The 19,570-nt window shown below is 54.3% G+C and overlaps 1 protein-coding gene across 1 annotated transcript in view; it reads right to left on the minus strand.

Annotated features, from left to right (window-relative positions):
- The window catches only part of PHACTR3 (phosphatase and actin regulator 3), a 204,978-nt gene extending 187,027 nt beyond the window's left edge, over nucleotides 1–17,951 (minus strand). The window contains exon 1 of the mRNA XM_024750334.1: nucleotides 17,834–17,951. Within this exon, the coding sequence (XP_024606102.1) occupies nucleotides 17,834–17,951 (118 nt within the window). The remainder of the gene's footprint in view (nucleotides 1–17,833) is intronic.
- Nucleotides 17,952–19,570: the final 1,619 nt, after the last annotated feature.

Genomic DNA, 19,570 nt, shown 5'->3' on the forward strand with positions numbered 1-19,570 from the left:
CGGCAGTGGGGTTTTGATTCTGTAAGAACCGCCCACCTGAAGGACGGGACACTGGGATGTTGACCCCATCCTGTCAGTAGAGGATCATCCCTCGGGCATTAACTCTGCTGATGTTCTGACCCCAGTTCTGCCGCTTGGGATTGGGTTGCGGAGCACCCAGCTCGCACCTGAGGTGAGGCCCCGGCAGTGGTGTGCTGGTTTAACAAGCCCCTGGGGGACGGAGGGGAGCAGGTTACCTACGTAGCATCGCCAATTTCCACAGTGTAAATGCTCCCATCCTGGAGGATTTCAAGTACCAACATAGTATCCACCAGCTCCCAACATTCCTGAAACTGTAACCACTGCCTCTTCTGTGCCAACATGGTAGCTCGTCTCCCATCACCTGGGTTGAGTTGGAAGCACAACTGAGGAAAGAGGCGGGGGGCGTCCAGGCGCAGGTGACACGGGCACCAGAGATGCCCGCCGCAATCAGTGTGCTCCCAGCCACCACAATCTCTCACTAAATGTCCTTCTCCTCCTGCCTTGCCCAGCACGGTCGAACCCCTACACTGCAGGCAGACCAACCCCCTTCCAAGTGTTAGCTCTGGGAACAAAGGCCAAGCCTCCACCTGGGCCTCCCCACATCCTAACCCCCAGCGCCTCCGGGCTCACTGGCCTCAGCACCCCCACCTCCAACAGTCACTGCACGTCAGTTTCCTGTGCACCAACATCCAAGTGCACAGCTACCTCAGGACTTTTGCACCTGCTGTTCCCTCTGCCTGGAAGGCTGTTCTCCAAGGTATTTACAGGACTAATTCCCTCACTTCTGCCTCGTCTCTCTGCATATGCCCTTGCTCAGAGGCCCTCTGACCCCTCCCTACCACTCCCCTTCCGCCAGCCTGGCTGTAGGCATTGCAAACTACCTGGCATCACATCACACGTCTATTTCTTTCTCTGCTTCACTTGCCCCAGGAGACTACTGACTCTTTGAAGGCAGGGACACCACAGTCTTTACTGCTAAATCCCCAGCCCCCAAAACAATGACAGGCATAAAGTAGGTGGCCAAGAAATACCTGTTAACACCCAGCGAATTCCAGGGAGAAAGTTCAGACTGATTTCATTTTTTCAACTCCCCACAGGGGTTGTGAAGACCACTCCTAGCTCACAACTCCTGGGTTGAATAGACCAGGTCCAGCCCTGGTGCCCTCGATGGGCTGGCCTGCCCCAGCACAACACAAGCACCGAGATCTCCCACTTACTGGCTCTCAGGAAAGAAACCTCCAAAGCTGCCACCACAAGGCAGGTGCACACGGTCACAGATTAACAGGCACCCCCTCCAAATTCAACGCAGAGCCAGAGTCCGCCAGAAGCAAACAGAGAAACCGCATTTAAAAGTCAGCACCTGTCCAGCAGCTCAGCACAAAGGACCACAGTGTAACTCAGGGCAAGAAGCAGCCCCAGGCTCCTCAAATGCTCTAGTTGGAGTGGGTTATCAGTTATCTATGAGACGTAATGAACTACCCACAACTCAGTGGCCCCAAATAATAACCATTTCATTGTCCACTCGCTGTGGGCTGGGCTTGGGCAGGGCCCCTCTGCTGGACGTGGTGAGGGCCAGGCTCACTCCTCAGCTGGGAGTCTGGCCAGGCTGGAAACACCCTGGACGGCTCTGCTCTCAAGAGCTGTCGGCCGGGGCGCCCAGTTCCCCCCAGCAGGATGGTCCAAACCGCTTTACACGGCAGGTGAGAGGGCTGAACAGAGGCTGCCAGGCGCCCAAGCTCTGGGCCAGGAGTCACGCTGCATCACTCCTGCTGTGCTCTGTTCAGAGCAAGTACAAGGATGCAAGGGGGCAGCCTCCCTGCCTGATGGGAGGACTGACAAGTCACACGCACAAGGGCGGTGGGGTCTGAGGGAATGAGTGAGGCCGACTGTAGCAACAACTTGAATAGCATAATCCCCTTTTCACAGGAGGTGGAGGGCACAGAGTGGGCAAGTGACTCGCCTGAGGTGACACAGAGTCAGGACTGGAAGCCACACAACCTAACCTGCCTAGTAGCGCCCACCCCCCACCCACCCCCCAGAGCTCAAGCTCTGACTTTGACATAAACCATCCGTGTGCCCAGCACAGGTCACTGAGCCTCGCTCCATGGGGACAGGGAACTCACTTGCCTGCGCTGCGGGCGGGTGGACAGACGGCTGGCTGGCTGGGTGGGGTCTCCCAGGGTAAGGCCGGATAGGGGAGAGTCTAGGGGACATTTAAAGTCACCCCCAAAGTCCCAGGAGCCTGGCTGTGCAGGGAAGCACAAGCCTCTATTTGTATGTCAATGTGATTTCTTTCTCTCCAGTCCAAGTACAGCCTTTTCTATCCAGTTCCCCCTGAGCATCTGCCTTTGACTGTCTCTTCTGACTGAATTCTTCCCCTCCCCTCAAACTGGGTCCTCCTCCAATCTCCCCCATCAAGGGGCACAAGCCACACACCTGGTGTCGTCCTCACTCACTCCCTCCCCCGCCCCTGCCTGCACCTGCAACGTGTGTCCTGTGAACCCCCCCTCCATCTACTTCTCTCCGTTACCTCTTTCAGACTCTGGCCCATCTTCTCTCTCAGGGAGCTGCACCACACACACACACACACGCGTGCGCGCGCGACCCATGTGCCCCCAAAGCAGCAGCCAAGTGACGTTTCCCAGTCCCAAATCCATTGGTCACCCTCTCATACAACCTTCAAAGGCTCCACATTGCTCCTAGGAAAAAGACCCAAAGCCTCAGCGGGGTCGTCAGCACTCTGCACGGGCTGGGCCCTGCCATCTCCCCCCCGACCCCCGGCCGTGCAGCCCACGCTCAAACACAACGCCCCCTCCCGCCCGGGGCCACCACACCTGTTGCTCCCTCTGCCTGGAACGGTCATGACCCGCATCCTCTGCCCTCATCACGCTTCAGCCGGTTCGCCCCTGCTTTTTCAAAGTTCATATCTATATCTCCAAGATATAGTTTTAAGAGGAAAAAGCAAAGTAGAGAACGGGGCTGGGGGGAGGGGGTGGGGAGAGCACACTCCCTTCTGTGATCAGAAACAAGAGGAAGGATATAATGCACAGACATGTTCTGAGAGCATCTCAGAAACAAGAAACATCGGCGGTGCCTCTGGGAAGAGGGGGTCGGGCTGCAGGAACGATAAAGACAGCGCTCACTGCACGTGCACTTGCCAGACTGTCAGTTCATCTGCCCGTAACCGCACGGTGCGGAGACGATCACAATGCTTCCATTTGACAGAGGAGGAAACTGAGGCCCAAAGAAGGGGAACCAACAGCTGACAAGTAACGGACCCCAGCCCGGGCCTGACTACACCAAGCCAACCTCCCGACGCTGCTCCGCCCGTCTCCGGCCATCGCGGACGCTTCTCCACAAGACATGCGCACATACCGCTCTTCCCGTCTCCAGAAACCTGTTTGTAAAAAGAATGATGTCCCCCACCTCCCACGAAAAGCGTTTCTTTTCCTTTCCCTGCCAATATGTCCAAGGGGGTGGTCACTTTTGAAGGCCACACCTCATATGTGGCTACACGGTTCTGGGTGGTTGCTGAAGATTTTTTTTGGTCAAAGCTGCTGTCGTGTTAGAAGCCCTCCTCGAAATAAATTTAACAACGGGGTAACATGTTAGGCCAAGTGTTCGCCTCCAACAGGATAAGCTCGGACTTCTTCAGATGGCAGTTCAAGGCTTTCAGGACAGACGTGCATCTCCGGGGTGCCAGGAATAACCAGAGCCTGGCCGGAGATGGCTCTAGCCGCGTGGCCACCCTCCTCCCTGTGGGACCGGCGCCCAACTCAGCTCATGGGACATCTCTGACCCCTGCTCGTCCTGGAGCTAGAGGGGCTAGAAACACGAGAGACCCTCCTGTGTGCGGCCAGATGGTTAACTGCACCGGGTTGAGGTCTCCCAGCAACCATGGGGCATCACCCTCTACAGGCAGGACGAGGTGGCCTCAGCAGACTCACTGCCCAGCGTGAACCAGGAAAAGGGTGTTATTCCCCGGGGCCGAGCTTTCTGCTCTACTGGTGACACTCACGGGACAGGCGCCTGAAGGCGGGTGACAGTTAACTTACATTCAGCACAGGCACTGGGCTGGGATCACATACTTTACCCAGTCTCACAACCACCGCAGGAGTTAGGAACCATCACTGCCCCCATTCTACAGACGAGGAAACTGAGGCGCTGCCTGTTAGAGGGACTTGCCAACGTCAGCCAGGTGCAGCTGGCAGGGTCGGGGTTCTAGACTGACCACAAGGCCAGCTCCGAGGCACCCAGGCACAACGGCTCCAGTTGTCTGCAGGAGCGATGAGGGCCGTGTCACGGCCCTAACCATGCCCATGACTGCCTGTGGCTTTTATAAATGAGGATAAGTTACAGCAGGGCACACGCACACGTGCACACATGCATGCCATGACTCATCCAGCCACCCTCACCCTCCTTCAGCCACTGGCTGACTTAAGCCTGCGAACCCCCCAAGCTCCCTCCTGCCTCTTGGCCTTTGCACGGCCGTTCTCTCTGCCCAGCACACCTTTCCTTCCCACTCGGCCTGGTTCACTCCAACCACCTTCTGGGTCTCAACCCACTGCCCCTGGACACCTTCCCTCAGCTCCTCCAGGCTGCCAGCCCCAGAGCAGCTCTTACCCCTTCCCCCCCAGACTGGCATCTAAGCCCATCCCCACTAGACCCCTCAGTGTGGGCCACATCTCTGCTCTCCGCGGCAGCCCCTCGCCTGGCATCATGCCTGGCCTAATAGAAGGCACCCGATTTGCTGGGTGGGAAGGAGAAAGGAGGGGGGGAGGGAGGGAGGACCTCACATGCAGTGAGCTGCAGGCATCGGCTTCCATCTTTTGTGCGACTCTCCCAGGCTCTCACGTGCCCCCTCCAGCCAGCACTGGCTCCTGGGATGTCGCCCTGGGCAATGTTAATGGGCTCCCACAGCCTCCCAAAGAGCTCACCAAGCAAGATGCAACCAAAGAGAGAAAACCCCAGTGACTGGAATTTCCATTTCCTATGAGCAAACAGCTGCTCTGTGCTAATATCCTCCTGGAATAAAGTGTTATTAGTTAATTTAAAAAACCATACAGAGGGCTTCCCTCGTGGCGCAGTGGTTGAGAGTCCGCCTGCTGATGCAGGGGACGCGGGTTCGTGCCCCGGTCCGGGAGGATCCCACATGCCACGGAGCGGCTGCGCCCGTGAGCCATGGCCGCTGAGCCTGCACGTCCGGAGCCTCTGCTCCGCAGTGGGAGAGGCCACAACAGTGAGAGGCCCGCGTACTGCAAAAAACAAACAAACAAACAAACAAAAAATAAACAAAAAAACACACAGAGGGCTTCCCTGGTGGCGCAGTGGTTGAGAGTCCGCCTGCCGATGCAGGGCACACGGGTTTGTGCCCCAGTCCAGGAAGATCCCACATGCCGCGGAGAGGCTGGGCCCGTGAGCCATGGCCAATGAGCCTGCATGTCCGGAGCCTGTGCTCCACAACGGGAGAGGCCACAGCAGTGAGACGCCCGCGTACCGCAAAAAAAAAAAAACAAAAACAAAATAAACACAGAGACCAATTATTAACAAATTTGTAGGCTAATTTTTAGCCATGAGTATTATCCTCTGAGCTACCACCCTCTCTGCCTGTTGACCCGCTCCAGGAATTTCCAACAGGGCAAGACCATTTAACCTGATGCTTTGGTGTTGCTGCTTGTTTGGGGGATTTTTCCCCTCGATTTTACTTTTCCTTATGGAATAGGAATAGGAACAAGAAAGGGCTGCTTGGTATCATTACCATGTACTTACGATAAAACGAACGTTTCCTGTGCACCTACTATAAGCAAGACTCCATTTTGGAGCTGAAGACAGAACAGTGGACAAGACATATCTTTAAAGTAAAAAGAAACAAATACATTTCCCAGAAGGTGGAAAGAGTTGGAAAAATATTAGAGAAAAATAATTACCTTAAAATGTCAATGCTGTTTGCAATAAGGATCTTAAGGAAAAGACAACTTCCATGAGATTCCGGGGGGGAGACAAACGGGCTGCGGTCCCCGCGCCCCCGACCCAGAGCACCTGCCCAGGAGAATGCAAGCAGGAAGCAGCGCTTGGTTTGTTCCATGTTGTGTGTTATTAAATGCCCCCCCCGTTACTCACCCTTCCCACTGAAAAGACGAGATAAAATAATCAATTATCCCTAAATCTCGCATTATTTCCCATTAAGGCAGAGGCAGCTAGCCGCAAGAATTAGGAGAAGAAAGAACAGAAGTTGAGGCGCAGGGGGCGGCTCGCTCCACTGTCCACGTGTCGACCCCAAGCCGACCTCAAGGAGCCCCGGAACTACGGTCAGCTCAGAGCATCGCAGCCTCATGTCCCAGCTGGAATGTGACTCAGGCTTTGACCTTGACTTTTCAGTTGGGCCAGGTATACAACCTCTGCATCCTGGCTCCCCCGGACCAGCTCCCCGACTAGGAAGCCGGGCACAGTGCCCCCGGAGGAGCCCCCAGTGCACACCGGCGAACCCCTGGAACCAGCTCCAGGGCCGTGCAGGGGGGAGGATGGGAGAGTCCTACAGGGCTGCTTGATTTCTCCCAGCAGCGGTGACCTCAGCGGTGACCTTCTTTCAAGATCTCGAGGCACCAGTAGGAGCCATGGATGTCTCAAAACTGCCCAGAATCAGGGCTTCCCACCGTCATCAGCCAGAATGTTCAGAGGCCTCCGAGAGGACTTTGGTGGAAGCGTGTCCATAACGACAGGCGGGGGCAAACCCCAGCTCATGGCGACAGGGCCTCCCTGCGCTCCAGGCGCCGTGCTAAATGCTTCACGGAAACCAACCGTCAAATCCTCACCACCGCCCTTCCAGGCAGGGACATTTTACGTAGGGGGAAACCAAGGTTCAGAGATGTCAGGTGGGGCTGTCAAAGTTCCGCAAACCAGGGGACGCCAAGGAGTCCATGCACCTGCCAGCTCCCCTCAAGACCTTGTCTGTTGCCCCCCCCCACCCCGCCGCAAGGCCAAGGCCCCACCATGGTAGAGGCAGCAGGAGAGTCCAACGTGAATGTGACCAAGCCCCTCCCACCAAGGGGTAGGCTGTATTCCCTCCCCTTGAACTTAAACTGACCATGTGCCCACTCTAACAGAACTAGACTGAAGTGAGAGCCCCAGACGCTAAGGGACTCCGCGCTTGTCCCCCACTGCCATGAGACAACATCGCTGGGTCTAAGGAGGATGAGCTGCGCGTGGAGAAGAGCTGCCCAGCCTAGACTGTAGACCCTGCCCACCTGCAGACAGCAGAGGGGAGAGCGCCCAGCACTGCAGCATGGAGGCCTGGAGGCTCCAGCAGAGGACAAAGTGGATGCCACACAGAAGGGGGCAAACGTGGGAGGTCTGGTACTTATTACATACGTGTCCTGTCATTTTACAAGTCAAAACGGTATGCCCCTAGCCAGAGGGTGAGCTTCCAGGAGGGGCAATACTTCTTCACATCACCCACACACCACGCCCCCTGCACACAGCAGCACTTCCTATGTCAGCAGGTAAACACGTAGGAATGGATGATAATATACAAGATGATAATGTACAAAACCATGCCCCACTTCACCGAAACCCATCCCACCTTACTGACTTTTGCCACACCTGTGTCTCCTCAACGGATGACCACAGCTACTTTATTAATATTTTAAGCCCATCTTCTTTTGTTTGCAAACAAATGTGACTTGAAGGAGGACCACATTCCACCACTTTCTATGGAGAGTGTATCCCTGGTCACCTGGAGGATAACAGGGAAATAGAGCAGGTGGGGCAAGGCCAAGGGGACCCCACAGAGCAATGCTCAGGCTGGGACAGCCCTGACGCTGGCGAGCTCTGGGGAGCTCTGCACAAAAGACCCTGCTGACAAATGAGCCAAGGTCAGCAATGACTTGACTCGTGACTGCAGAAACACAGTCACCCCACAATTCACGTTGCCCGAGACAATGTTTTCCTGCCAAAGGGAAGCAGAAAGATCATTTTTGGCAGATTTTCCTGACTATTTAAATCCCCTGAGCTACTGATTACAACAAGGCAAAAATTCTGTCTGCACATGGATGCAAACTTCCAAGAAGTAATGGGACCAAAAAATTAAGTAATGACAATACCACTCAGGAGTAACAGTATTAAGACCAACCCAGCAACTTGAACAAAAACAGCTGTACAACGTGCAATAAACATATTTATTAAGTCCAGAGCCACAGCTCCCACCCTCCACTCAGGTCTTGGCAAATTCATTTTCTGACTGCTGACTAATCGATGTCAAAGTCTACTTATGTCACGGCCACGAGATAAGGTGTGTTGCCAAGAGACACACCCAAATGACTCGCCCCAGCCCATTAAAGACAGGACCTTCCACAACTCTGCCCACGGCTGGTCCTCCGCCATCACCTTGCCTGACCTTCAATAAATAAATCTTGTCCTAGTGGCCATGCTAGTGAAATGAACTGGGAAAATGAAGAGTACATCTGCACAGATGTGCATGCATCTGTGGGATAGGTTGCTTGAACCAGAAATGGGATAAACACAGAGATCTGTTTCATCTAAAGCACAGAAGGCCTTCCTGTAAGATGCAGAATGAAGCCAGTAAAGGGCATGCAGGGTGGGTGGGGCATGCAGGGTGGGCGAACATTCAAACTGCTCTTCATACACATGTGCCCACAGCCCTCTCACCCTCTGACCCCTCACCCTCTGACCCTACCTCAAGGGTTTGGAGGAAGATTAAATAAAAGTCAGATGTCCCACGTGTATAACACAGAAGTGACAACAAGCACATTTTCACTCCAGCCACTGATGATTTGCCAGACTGTCAGCTACGTGAGGGACAGTCTTGTTCCTGACATAAATATTATTAAATAAAATTTAGATGGACATACTGTTCAGGCTTGAGTCACACATCTTAGGCCAACCTTTAATTCCTTGGTAAAGAAATATCGTAAGTATAAAAAGTGCTTCAGGGGCTTCCCTGGTGGCGCAGTGGTTGAGAGTCCGCCTGCCGATGCAGGGGACGCGGGTTCGTGACCCGGTCCGGGAAGATCCCACATGCCGCGGAGCGGCTGGGCCCGTGAACCATGGCCGCTGAGCCTGCGCGTCCGGAGCCTGTGCTCCGCAACGGGAGAGGCCACGACAGTGAGAGGCCCGCGTACCACAAAAAAAAAAAAAAAAAAAAGGGCTTCAGCTTCCCCTGAGATTCTCTGTGAGCTTTCCAAAAGTAAGGCCACATGTAGCCCCAGATATGCTGAGCTCGGGTCACGTGCTTTGTTTTTAAGCGAGGGGGACAGTAGATGACCACCTGGCAGTCACTCTCATTCTTCACATCTTCTGAACCTGCTCTTGTTAGGGGTAGCCGTGAACATACCCAAAACAAACAACCCAAAAAAACCAAACAAACAAATTGGGTCATTTGTAGAGACATGTATGGACCTAGAGACTGTCATGCAGAGTGAAGGAAATCAGAAATAGAAAAAAAATATTGTATATTAACGCATATATATGGAATCTGAACAAACTGGTATAGGCGATCTTATTTACAAAGCAGAAATACAGACACATACGTAGAGAACAAACGTATGGATACCAAGGGGGAAGGGGGGGGATGAATTGGGAGATTGGGACTGACATATATTCACGATTTATACTATGTATAAAATAGATAACTAATGAGAACCTACTGTATAGCACAGGAAACTCTACTCAATGCTCTGTGGTGACCTAAATGAGAAGGAAATCCCAAACAGAGGGGATATGTGTGTACATACAGCTGCTTCACTCTGCCGTACAGCAGAAACTAACACAACGTCGTAAAACAACTATACTGCAATAAATATAGTCAATTTAAAAAACAAACAAACAAACGCCCCATTTCCCAGGCCCTGCAGGTGGGAGTGGCTGTTTGACACCCTTCTGGCCAAGGAGGTATAAGCGGATGTCACTGGGCGGGGCTCCCAGGAAAGCCAGGTCAGGACCAAGCAGCTGGACACGCCTCCACCCGTCACCATCCCCTCCTTCCTGCCTAGAAAGCGTATGTGTTGCTGGAGCTCCAGCAACCCTCTTGTCCCCAGGAGCCGGCAAGGAAATCGCAGAGCCTTGGCGCTGAGACAGGGAGGCCGGTGTGCTTCCTGCAGTTCCGATGAACGTAAAATGCCCCGTCTCTTATTGTAACCAGTACTGCTTAGGTTTTCTATTACCTGAAGCCAAACCAATCCCTAACTGACAAACTTGCTAATATTTAAAAACCACATTTCACATAAAAATCGGGATTTCCAACATGTCTCTTAAAATAGGATGCTCGGGTCCCCCTGGGACCACATTCCTGCCTGGTGATATCTGTGCAAAATCCCACTCCCTGACTCGGCTGTTTTCGGGGGTACCAGCCCCTGTGGACACTGCAGTTGGGGGCCTGGGTTAAACCATTTTAGAGGACATGGAATAGATCCCAGCGCTCAAATTCAATAAAGGTAGGTCTCAAACCCTCTGATATACGTTGTTGATATTCAAACGTTTTCCTTTCGCCTCTATTCCTGTGACATTTGACATCCACCCCATACGTGATGCTCTGGTGGAAGCATGGGTGAGGGGCCTGGAACATTCCCATCCTCCACACCCACAGCCTCCCGCAGGTGGTCTGGCCACTCCCAGGCCTAGTGTCAAAATGAGTCACCTGTGTCCTTCAAGACAGGTACCTTTCCCTAAGAGGTAACCAAATTCATAAAACAATCAAAAAATATATATATATATACATTCAAATCTGACTGCAAGACCACCAATGTGCTATCCCATAATTAGAGAACCAAAGTCAATAACTTAAAGAAGGTGGGGAGACTCCAGCAGGCCTGCAGTCGGGGGTGGAGGGAGGCTGCGGGGAGTAGAAAAGGGTCGGTGTGGGAAAGGCAGGTGAGGTCAGGAGCCCTGGGCTGGTGGGAAGACTGTTAGAACCAACATGTCCACACGGCACGCTGCTGCTGCCCTCTGGGTAGACCAGAATCAGAATCGGAACCGGACCCCCCCCTTCTTCTCATCACTGCTTCCTGAGGACGGACCCTGTGGTCTCACTGTTATGAGACAGCGAGGGGTGTGGGTCCCCGAGTCCTCGCAGGGACCATGGCCAGGTCCACGCAGCACTAACTCACATTTCACAGGTGGAGGAAATGAAGCCCAGAGAGGTTGACCAGCTTGGCCCTGACACAGAGCCAGTTAGAGGAGGGGCTGCAGATCAACCCACAGGCTGTCTCCACGTCTTCATCACAGGGTCTGCACCCTTCTGGCATTATTCACAGAAGATGGAATTATCTCAAGGCGATTAGGGGATGTCCTAGGAGAGCCTTGCCTCTTCACAGCTGTGAAACCAACGACTAGCATCTGTTACAGACAACAGCTGAGTAATCCTCCCCCACCTGGAGTTATGGACATTATCTACCACCATGTTACAGACAGGAAATGGAGGTTCAGAGAAGGTGAAATGACTTGCCCAAGGTCACACAGCGTGTATGTGGCAGAGCCAGGCCTGGGACCCCTTCATCCAATTCCAGGCAAAAAACCTCTTCGGTTGTCATTGTTCTCTTTGTCAAAGAGACCCATCCAGCCAGGGCCAACCATGGCACACTTTAGGTTCTCTGGAGGAGCTCAATGAATTGAAATAAATTAATCCTGTGTGGATAAGAAGTGACTTCTGCTTGGGTGTCCTCCCCTTAAGGGCGTGAGATGATCAGCCAAGGGGCTCCAGCAGAAGAGCTCTATGACCACGTCAATTACGCTACAACTTATCCATTCAATCAACGAACATCCACCGGGGGACAGCCAAGGGCAGCACAGCCAAGAGGACCCTCAGGGTCTTCCACCGACTAGTGCTGTCTGACAGAGCCGCCAAGGATGAAATGTTTTAGATCCACACGATCCAACATGGCAGCCGCCAGCCACACGTGGCAACTGAGCGCTTGAAAGGTGACCAGTGCGACTGAGGAAAGAAAATTTTAAGGTTAATTTATTTCATTTAGATTTAAACTGCCATAAGGAGCTAGTGGCTACTGTATTGGGTGCTATGTGGCAGGAGAGACAGAGAATACGTTAGTTGGTCAAATAAGTGAGATCATTGCAAAGAGTGACCAGTGAGGAGAAGGAAAGTGGCTGAAGTGACCGAGAGGGATGGGGTGGGGCGGGAGGTAGACCCTGGGCTCTGACTGTGGCTGGCCTTCTGCTGAACAGCCACACCTGGCACCTGGGAAGGTCCCAGGGATGAAGCTGTCCCTTGTCACTGCCTTCTGTGTCGCATTAGGGTGAGGAGGGTTGAGAAAGGGAAGTTTCAAAAGCCTCCTACTTTCATAAGCAGAAAAAATTCTAAGTTTTCTAAACTCCATATTTCTTTAAGCATGCAGCTTTTATTTTTAATAACCCCCAAGAAGAAACTGACAAGGTAATTACTGCATAGTTTTACTGCTAATTAAGCCATGGAGACACTCTGCAAGAGTGAGATCCCCAAAACTCAGGACTCTGGAACAAGGGAACGTGCAAGGAACAAAGCCGGGGAGAAAGCAGGCCGCGACCCCCTCGACCCCACCCCGTGCTGGGGCACCGATAAAAGGTTCAGGCAAAGGGATGCCGGAGCCTGGAGTCTGGGGTGGGGATGTGTCTGTGAGTCTGTCTGCAGCTCAGGAGGGGAGTGGATGCTCTGAGAGGCTTCTCCCTCTCCAGGCCATGAGCAGAGGTGGATCTGTCCCTGCAGAAAGACATGGTCCCAGCCTCCTTCACACTGACCTGCCGACTACTCTCGGGCTGCCACTGAGCTGCTTATCCACGGAGGCCCTGGCCAGCCATCTGGCCAGCCCCAGGCCTCATCCACTAAGACACTGTGCCTGGTTCCACAGATGCTTACCGAGGCCTCCTGTGGGCGAAGTCTGTGCTGTGCTCCTGGCCTACGGAGCCCGGCCCACCGACAGTCAGCCCAGAGTAGGGACGGAGGAAGGGGATCTGGGCGGTGGGGGCAGGGTAGCTACTTCGTCTCATCAGGTGAACAAAGAGGACCCTCTGAGGAGGTAAGATCGGCCCGAGACCTGGGCAAGCAGAGGTCAGCAGGACCCAGACGTCTGGAGCTCAGGAGCCAGACAGGTCAAGGCAGGTCCCACACGGACACACACGCAGACGCAGACACACACACACACACACACACACACACACACACACACACACACACACACGGAACTGGTCAGCACAGACTGAGACCGTGGCAAAGGACTAGGCTCAATGGGTCCCCAGGTGTCCTCACCTGACCCGAAGTATCAGCATCACCTGGTCACGTGTTAGAAATGCACATCACCGGCACCCACCACAGACAGGCTGAACTGGAAACACTGTTGGGCGGGGGGGCGGTTAACGACCCTTCCAGGCGATCCTGATACACGCTAGGGTTCGACAATGAAAGAGCTACGTCAGCAGTTCTCCAGGGAGATTTTGCCCCCAGGGGACATTTGGCAACGTCTGAGGACATTTTTCGATGGTCACAGCCAGGCACTGGGGTGCTACTGTTGTCTAGTGGACAGATGTCAGGGAGGCTGCTAAACATCCTACAACGCACAGGGTGGCCCCCAGAGCAGGGGAGGATCCCATTACCAATGTCAACTGTTAAGGTTGAGAAACCCGCTCTAGATCAAAGGGTCCCCCACCTGGCTGCACAGCAGAGTCTTTAAAAAGACAAATTGCAGGTCCCCACGGAAACATTCTAAACAGCCGTCCAGGGTGACTCGGTTCAGTCTCTGGTCCTGGCACCTGGGAACCAGGGAGAGAGCTGAGAGTGGAGGAAGAAGGCCCTGTGGGAACCCCCATGCGATGCGCTGGGAAGACGTGCCGCGGGATGCAGGGAAAACCCAGGGAGGAGAGGGTGTCAGGAAGTGGGGGATGAGCAGACGAGAGCAGTGAAGGGACAAGGTGAGGAGGTGATGTGGGTTCGGACCAGAAGGAGGTCCACACAGGACCAACGCCAGGGCAGAGCCCGTCCCATGGCCTGAGAGCTAATGGAAATAGAAAAAGCAAAACTTCTCCTCGCAAGTATGAACCCCTAATGCTCCCCTAATCCACCCTTCCCACCCCAAGCTCCCAGGTGGCAAGCTTGAAGAGGGAGGCAAGGTGATGGGATGCCAAGTTGCCTTTTTTTTTTTTTTTTGCGGTACACGGGCCTCTCACTGTCGTGGCCTCTCCTGTTGCGGAGCACAGGCTCCGGACGCGCAGGCTCAGCGGCCATGGCTCACGGGCCCAGCCGCTCCGCGGCATGTGGGATCCTCCTGGACCGGGGCACAAACCTGTGTCCCCTGCATCGGCAGGCGAACTCTCAACCACTGCGCCACCAGGGAAGCCCTGAGTTGTCTTTTTTAAATTTTAAGTTTTGGGGAAAATCTTAACCATGCTTGTGGGTAAAGAGTAAGGATTTGCAGTGAAGAACCCTGTAAAGCTGCCAAAAGAATCGTGAATGGAGTAACGGTGTGGAAAGAGCATTAGGGTGACCCTCTGGGAAAATCTTTCATCCCTGCCACGCAGTCCCTGGCCGCTGAGAGACTTAACGCACTAATAAGGCCACAAAAAGATGTTCAAGCTCACCAGCAGTCAAAGAGCCACAAATAAACACGAGAGACCCCCTGTCACCCTTCGTGTGAGAGAAAACCAGATTGATGACCTCAGGTGCTGGCAAGGCTCTGGAGAAAGGGTGCTCTCAGATTCTGAAGGAGCATCAGTGGTCCATTTTCCAGGAGGACGCAGTACCAGAAAAATTTTAAATGTGAGTCTCCTGTGACCCAGATATACCCTAGAGGAAATTCACAAAGGAACACAAGAAGGCTTTGCCTGGATGACCACTGCTGTGCTGATTGTAACAGTTAAAAACTGGAGACACAAATATCTAATAGCTCAACTGAGAGAAATATATTCCCTGGGACGCTACGTGGTTATTAAGAAAGGGAGATCTCCGAGACCCAGTGTTGAGTAGAAACCCAAATGGAAGACCCTTCCATACAGTGTGTTACCACTTGAGTTCTTTTAAATGCCTTTCCCCAAGAACCTGTAGATATAAACACGTAGGAAAAGGTCCAGATGCTCCACCGAACTCGTCACAGAGATAACCTCTGGAGAGTGACAGAAAGGGGTGTCGTTGCTTACCTTTCCCATAATGTTCTGAGTTTTGGGGGGGGGTTTTTTGCGGTACGCAGGCCTCTCACTGTTGTGGCCTCTCCCGTTACGGAGCACAGGCTCCGGACGCGCAGGCTCAGCGGCCATGGCTCACGGGCCCAGCCGCTCCGCGGCATGTGGGATCTTCCCGGACCGGGGCACGAACCTGCGTCCCCTGCGTCGGCAGGGGGACTCTCAACCACTGCGCCACCAGGGAAGCCCTGTTCTGAGTTTTTGTGGTGAGAACACTGATACGTTAAGGATGCATTTTGGAGGGGGAAAAGGTAAATGCAACCTTGGGCTGCTTTTATAAGATCACAGAATGTAGACGGAAGGAGGTGACACTTCTGACGTCGCACTGGGTTATTCCACAGCTGGCTTGTGAGCTTCACATTTCAGAAGCAGCTCTTTGGAGCAGCAGGCGGACAAATGGGAGAGGTCCCACAGGGCAAGGCAGGCGAAGGGCTGGGACCCTTCAACCTAGTGAAGAAGTGACTCAGGTGGGCGCGATAACTAACTCACAACACCAGACTCTCTGGAAACCCAGGTAACGTGCGTCATGAGAAGATCACATCAGAACTGACTGATAGCAGACCTTCCCAAACCGTTTGAAAAAGACTTTTCAAATCGGTCTGCCCAAAGAGAAGCATGCACTGCATCAAAAAGAAGTGAGTCCCCCATCACAAGAGGCATGCGAGCACATGCCAAGCCAACCAAGCAAAGCAGGTGTAGATAATGCTCCCCTAATCCACCCTTCCCACTTCAAGCTCCCAGGTCGCTTCCAACTTGAAGATTCTGAATCTCTTTCCACCGTGAACTCCTGTGCTTAACACAATCCTTAAATACTTCACTGATTTTTGCTTTTTAGTAAGGTTCTACCACTCACAGAATTATACCTACTAGAGACTTTTTTACCTCAGGCGTCTGCTCGCTGGGTCCCATTTTGAGCATCTGAACCAGAGACGAACTCGGGCTTTCAGCCTCCCGTGGTTATCACTTAATCACGGACATCCAAGCCCTTCCACCTCTCTCCCAGGTGGACCGGCACAAGACACCTGTCAAGCCCTCTGTTCCCACCCACGGAGGCATCAACTCACAGACAGCCAAAAAGCTAAATCCTCCATAATTCCTGTTTCAAGTTTGCTTCCTTTTACTGCCAGGGAGACAAAAGGAGCTGAAAAGGATTTTCTCATGATGAGCCACTCAACTTCCATAATTGGAACAATCATGGATGTGCATCTCCAACACAGAGAAAACCAATCCATCATGGAGTGCTGAGGGCTTAATCCCAGATTTCTAATAAAGGGATTAATTAAAGCCTTAATTAAGGGTCTGCGGAGAGCTACCTCTGCTTGAAACTCCAAGGAAATTAACTTGCCCTCCCAGATATTAAAAAAAAAAAAGCCAGGGATCTCCTCCGGTGGGTACCTTAGTTTGACCAAATGACACTGTCAATAGTCCTAACAAAGAAATCTTGCAAGCCTTGCATGGGTTTATTGTTTAAAATTTCAGATTGGGCCCTGGCGCCCACAGAGCTGCCTTTTAACCCGTCTTTCTTTGCAGTTAAATAGTGAAGCTCCTCTGTGTTCCAGCGGAGTGAAGGAATCCCTCCCCACAAAGCCGGTTCACCCCAGCCCCAGGGAGTATCTGGAGTTTGATGCCCACCATTTAGCGTGATCAAGTCCCCATCTGGGGTCAGTGAATTTAGAGAGGGACAATCCTCAAAGGAAGGTAAGAGCAACTTATTGTCAAAACAGAACCTGTGACAGGATGCTGCTTCTCTAAGATTCGGATGGAGTCCTGTGGCGTGATACCAAAACACCAGCTTTGATTCTTTTTTTGAACCCTACATTTCAGAAGCTCAGACTTCTCCCTGTGAAGTGAAAATTGCCTTCTGGTGGAGAAAGGTTTTAATGATCACTTTGCTTCCTGCGTCTCCATGGTGACGGGGCGCACAGCCCACCTCCCACCACCCCCCTCCTGCTTTATTAGGCCTTTCTTCCTCTTTGGAAAGTAATCAATCAAGCCGTATAGACTCCTTTGTGACCGGATTTATCACCTAAACAATCGACGCTGCCGCGGGGGGTGGGGGAATGAACGAAGTCCATATAATTTAATGAAATCAGGCTCCGTCCTGGTGCACGCATGCCCTTCATCTCCCAGTGGCAGCTCTGCCAGCACACCTGTCCCGGGAGGCGGGCGGGCGCGCCCAGGTGCGCCAGGCCCCGCCGACTTGGGCGCCCCGCGGAACCCCTCCGCGCGGCGGCCGCATAAGCGCTGCCCTGCCCGGGCGGGGGATGCCCCAGCCGGGCCTCCTGGGCCACCGGAGCTGGGGCCGCGGGGGAGGGAAGCAGAGCTCGGAGCCGGCGCTGGTAGAGGCGGCCACAGGTCTGAATCCCGGCCCCCAGCTGGTCAGCACCCAAAGAAGGGAAGCCCCTCGGAGGGGCCAGCAGATCCCACCAACCCGCAAGGAGGGCAGATGCGGAGTGCCGGGCTCTACCCGGAGAACCGGCTCCTCCCCGGACAAAGGGCTCCGCCGCCTTATGGGGAGCCTGAGCGACCGGGTCCTGCCGCGGCTCCGCAAATGCAGCCCCGGCGCGCAGCAGCGCCCGGGACTTGGCACCCAGCGCCCCCTGCCCCGGCCCTCCCCGCCCTCCCCCGCCCACCCCGTTACCTGGGTTCTCCCCGGCGTCCGCGGAGGACGTGGCCGAGGAGTCGGTGAGGACGCTGGGGTCACTCTGCGAGCGGCCCCGCGACACGAGGCAGCCGCTCCCGTCCTCGGACGCGGCCATGGGCCCGGCCGGCGTGGGGGCAAGTTGGTGGGAGCCGCGTGTAATCAGAGCATCCGAGGAGGCCAAGGTCACTGGCCAGGGGACTGGAGGGGGCGGCTTTTTAAAAAGGAAAATAAAAAAGGACAGGGAAAGGGAAGAAGCCGGAGGACGAGGCCGGGGCTGGCTTCAGGGCGGTGAGACAATAGCCTCGCGGCTGCAGCCAGGCGCATCCCGGCGTGCGCGGCCTCGCTCTGTTATTTATTCGTGTTTATTCCCATTCTTCAGTCTATATTCCAGGAAAAAAAAAAAAAGTTGAACCAGGAAATAAAAACTTTTTCTTGTCAGTGTTTATTGCGTGCTTGGGGCAGGGGTGATGCCCGAGAATTTCTGGGGGCGCTCCCTCCCCCCACCCCACCTCCCACCCCCCGGGGGAAAAAAAAGGAAAAAAGAATCTTTGCTCTGGCGATTGCTTTAATCTGAAAGCTGTTCTTGGAGCATCTGTTGGAAAACATTAGGATTCTCCCATCATGCCCCGCGAGAGGAGCTTGACGTCACGAGAGAGGGGAGCGAGAGCCAGCGTGGGGATGGGGCGGGGTCTCAAATACCTGAACTGCACGCAGCCCGCCCCGAGGGAGAGGGCTGAATCCTGGGTTCTGAACCGCCCACTCCCACCGCAGCCGCTCTCTGGAAACAAGGATTCCACATCCCGCTTCCTCCGGCTCCCCGCTGGCGGGGAGGAAACCCTGAGGGTGCCTCCCTCGGAGGTCAGGGCCTAATTTCCCCAGCAGCTTCAGGCAGAGATTTCCAGGGCCCTTTCTCTCTCTTTGGGATCTGGAGGCCACCGTGGGATGGGGGGTGGGGCACTCTGGAGCTTTGTCCCCGCCCACCACAGCCTCCTCCCCACTGCCCAGACGCCGGGGAGGAGAGAGGCAGAGGGGCACCTGGCACCTTCCAGGGAGGCCTCCCCGAGATTCCTTGATGGAGTTGATGAGACCAGGCAAGGCAAGGGAGGTGACACCGCCTAGGGCTGCCACTTGCAGAAGTGCCCCCCAAGGGGCTAATGAGCTATTCTAACCCTTCTAGATGGTGGTGTGGGAGAAACAGAGGCCACTCCCACACCTCCGGCTAAGGCTCAGACGATGAAGCAGAGCAAAGCCCAGTAAAGGACACAGAAAGGGGAGCTGTGTCACACAGCCTGGGCTAAGAAGGGGGCCAGACCCTCAGGTAGCAGGGCCACAGGGACGCCGGGAGAGGATGCGTCCAGCCCCGGCCTTGCTGTGCAGAGAAGCTCCGGTGGGCAGGATCCTGTCTCAGCCCCTCAAGCCAGCCCAGGTAGAGCGTGCTGCTCTCAGCCCTACTGTGGGTGATGAAAACAACCGGGGCTCAGAGGAGCCTGCCAGGGGTCCTGAAGCTGGGCAGGGGCTGGGGACCTTCCTGGGGCTGCTGCTTCGTATCCGGCCAGCACCTAAAGCAGGGCTGGGGTGCAGGGGGAGCACCTGGCGGTGTTGGGTGAACCCCAGTGAAGGGCCAAGGACAGCACTGAGGTGTGGGGAAATGTGGGTCCTCACTGCACATGGAGCTTTGGGCTCTTAGCAGCAGTCCCCTCAGAGAAAGAAAGCCAGCCTCCCTCGCTCCCTCCC

The sequence above is a fragment of the Neophocaena asiaeorientalis genome, unplaced genomic scaffold (genome assembly GCF_003031525.2).
Source record: "Neophocaena asiaeorientalis asiaeorientalis breed wild unplaced genomic scaffold, Neophocaena_asiaeorientalis_V1.1 scaffold606, whole genome shotgun sequence".
Classification (NCBI taxonomy): domain Eukaryota; kingdom Metazoa; phylum Chordata; class Mammalia; order Artiodactyla; family Phocoenidae; genus Neophocaena; species Neophocaena asiaeorientalis.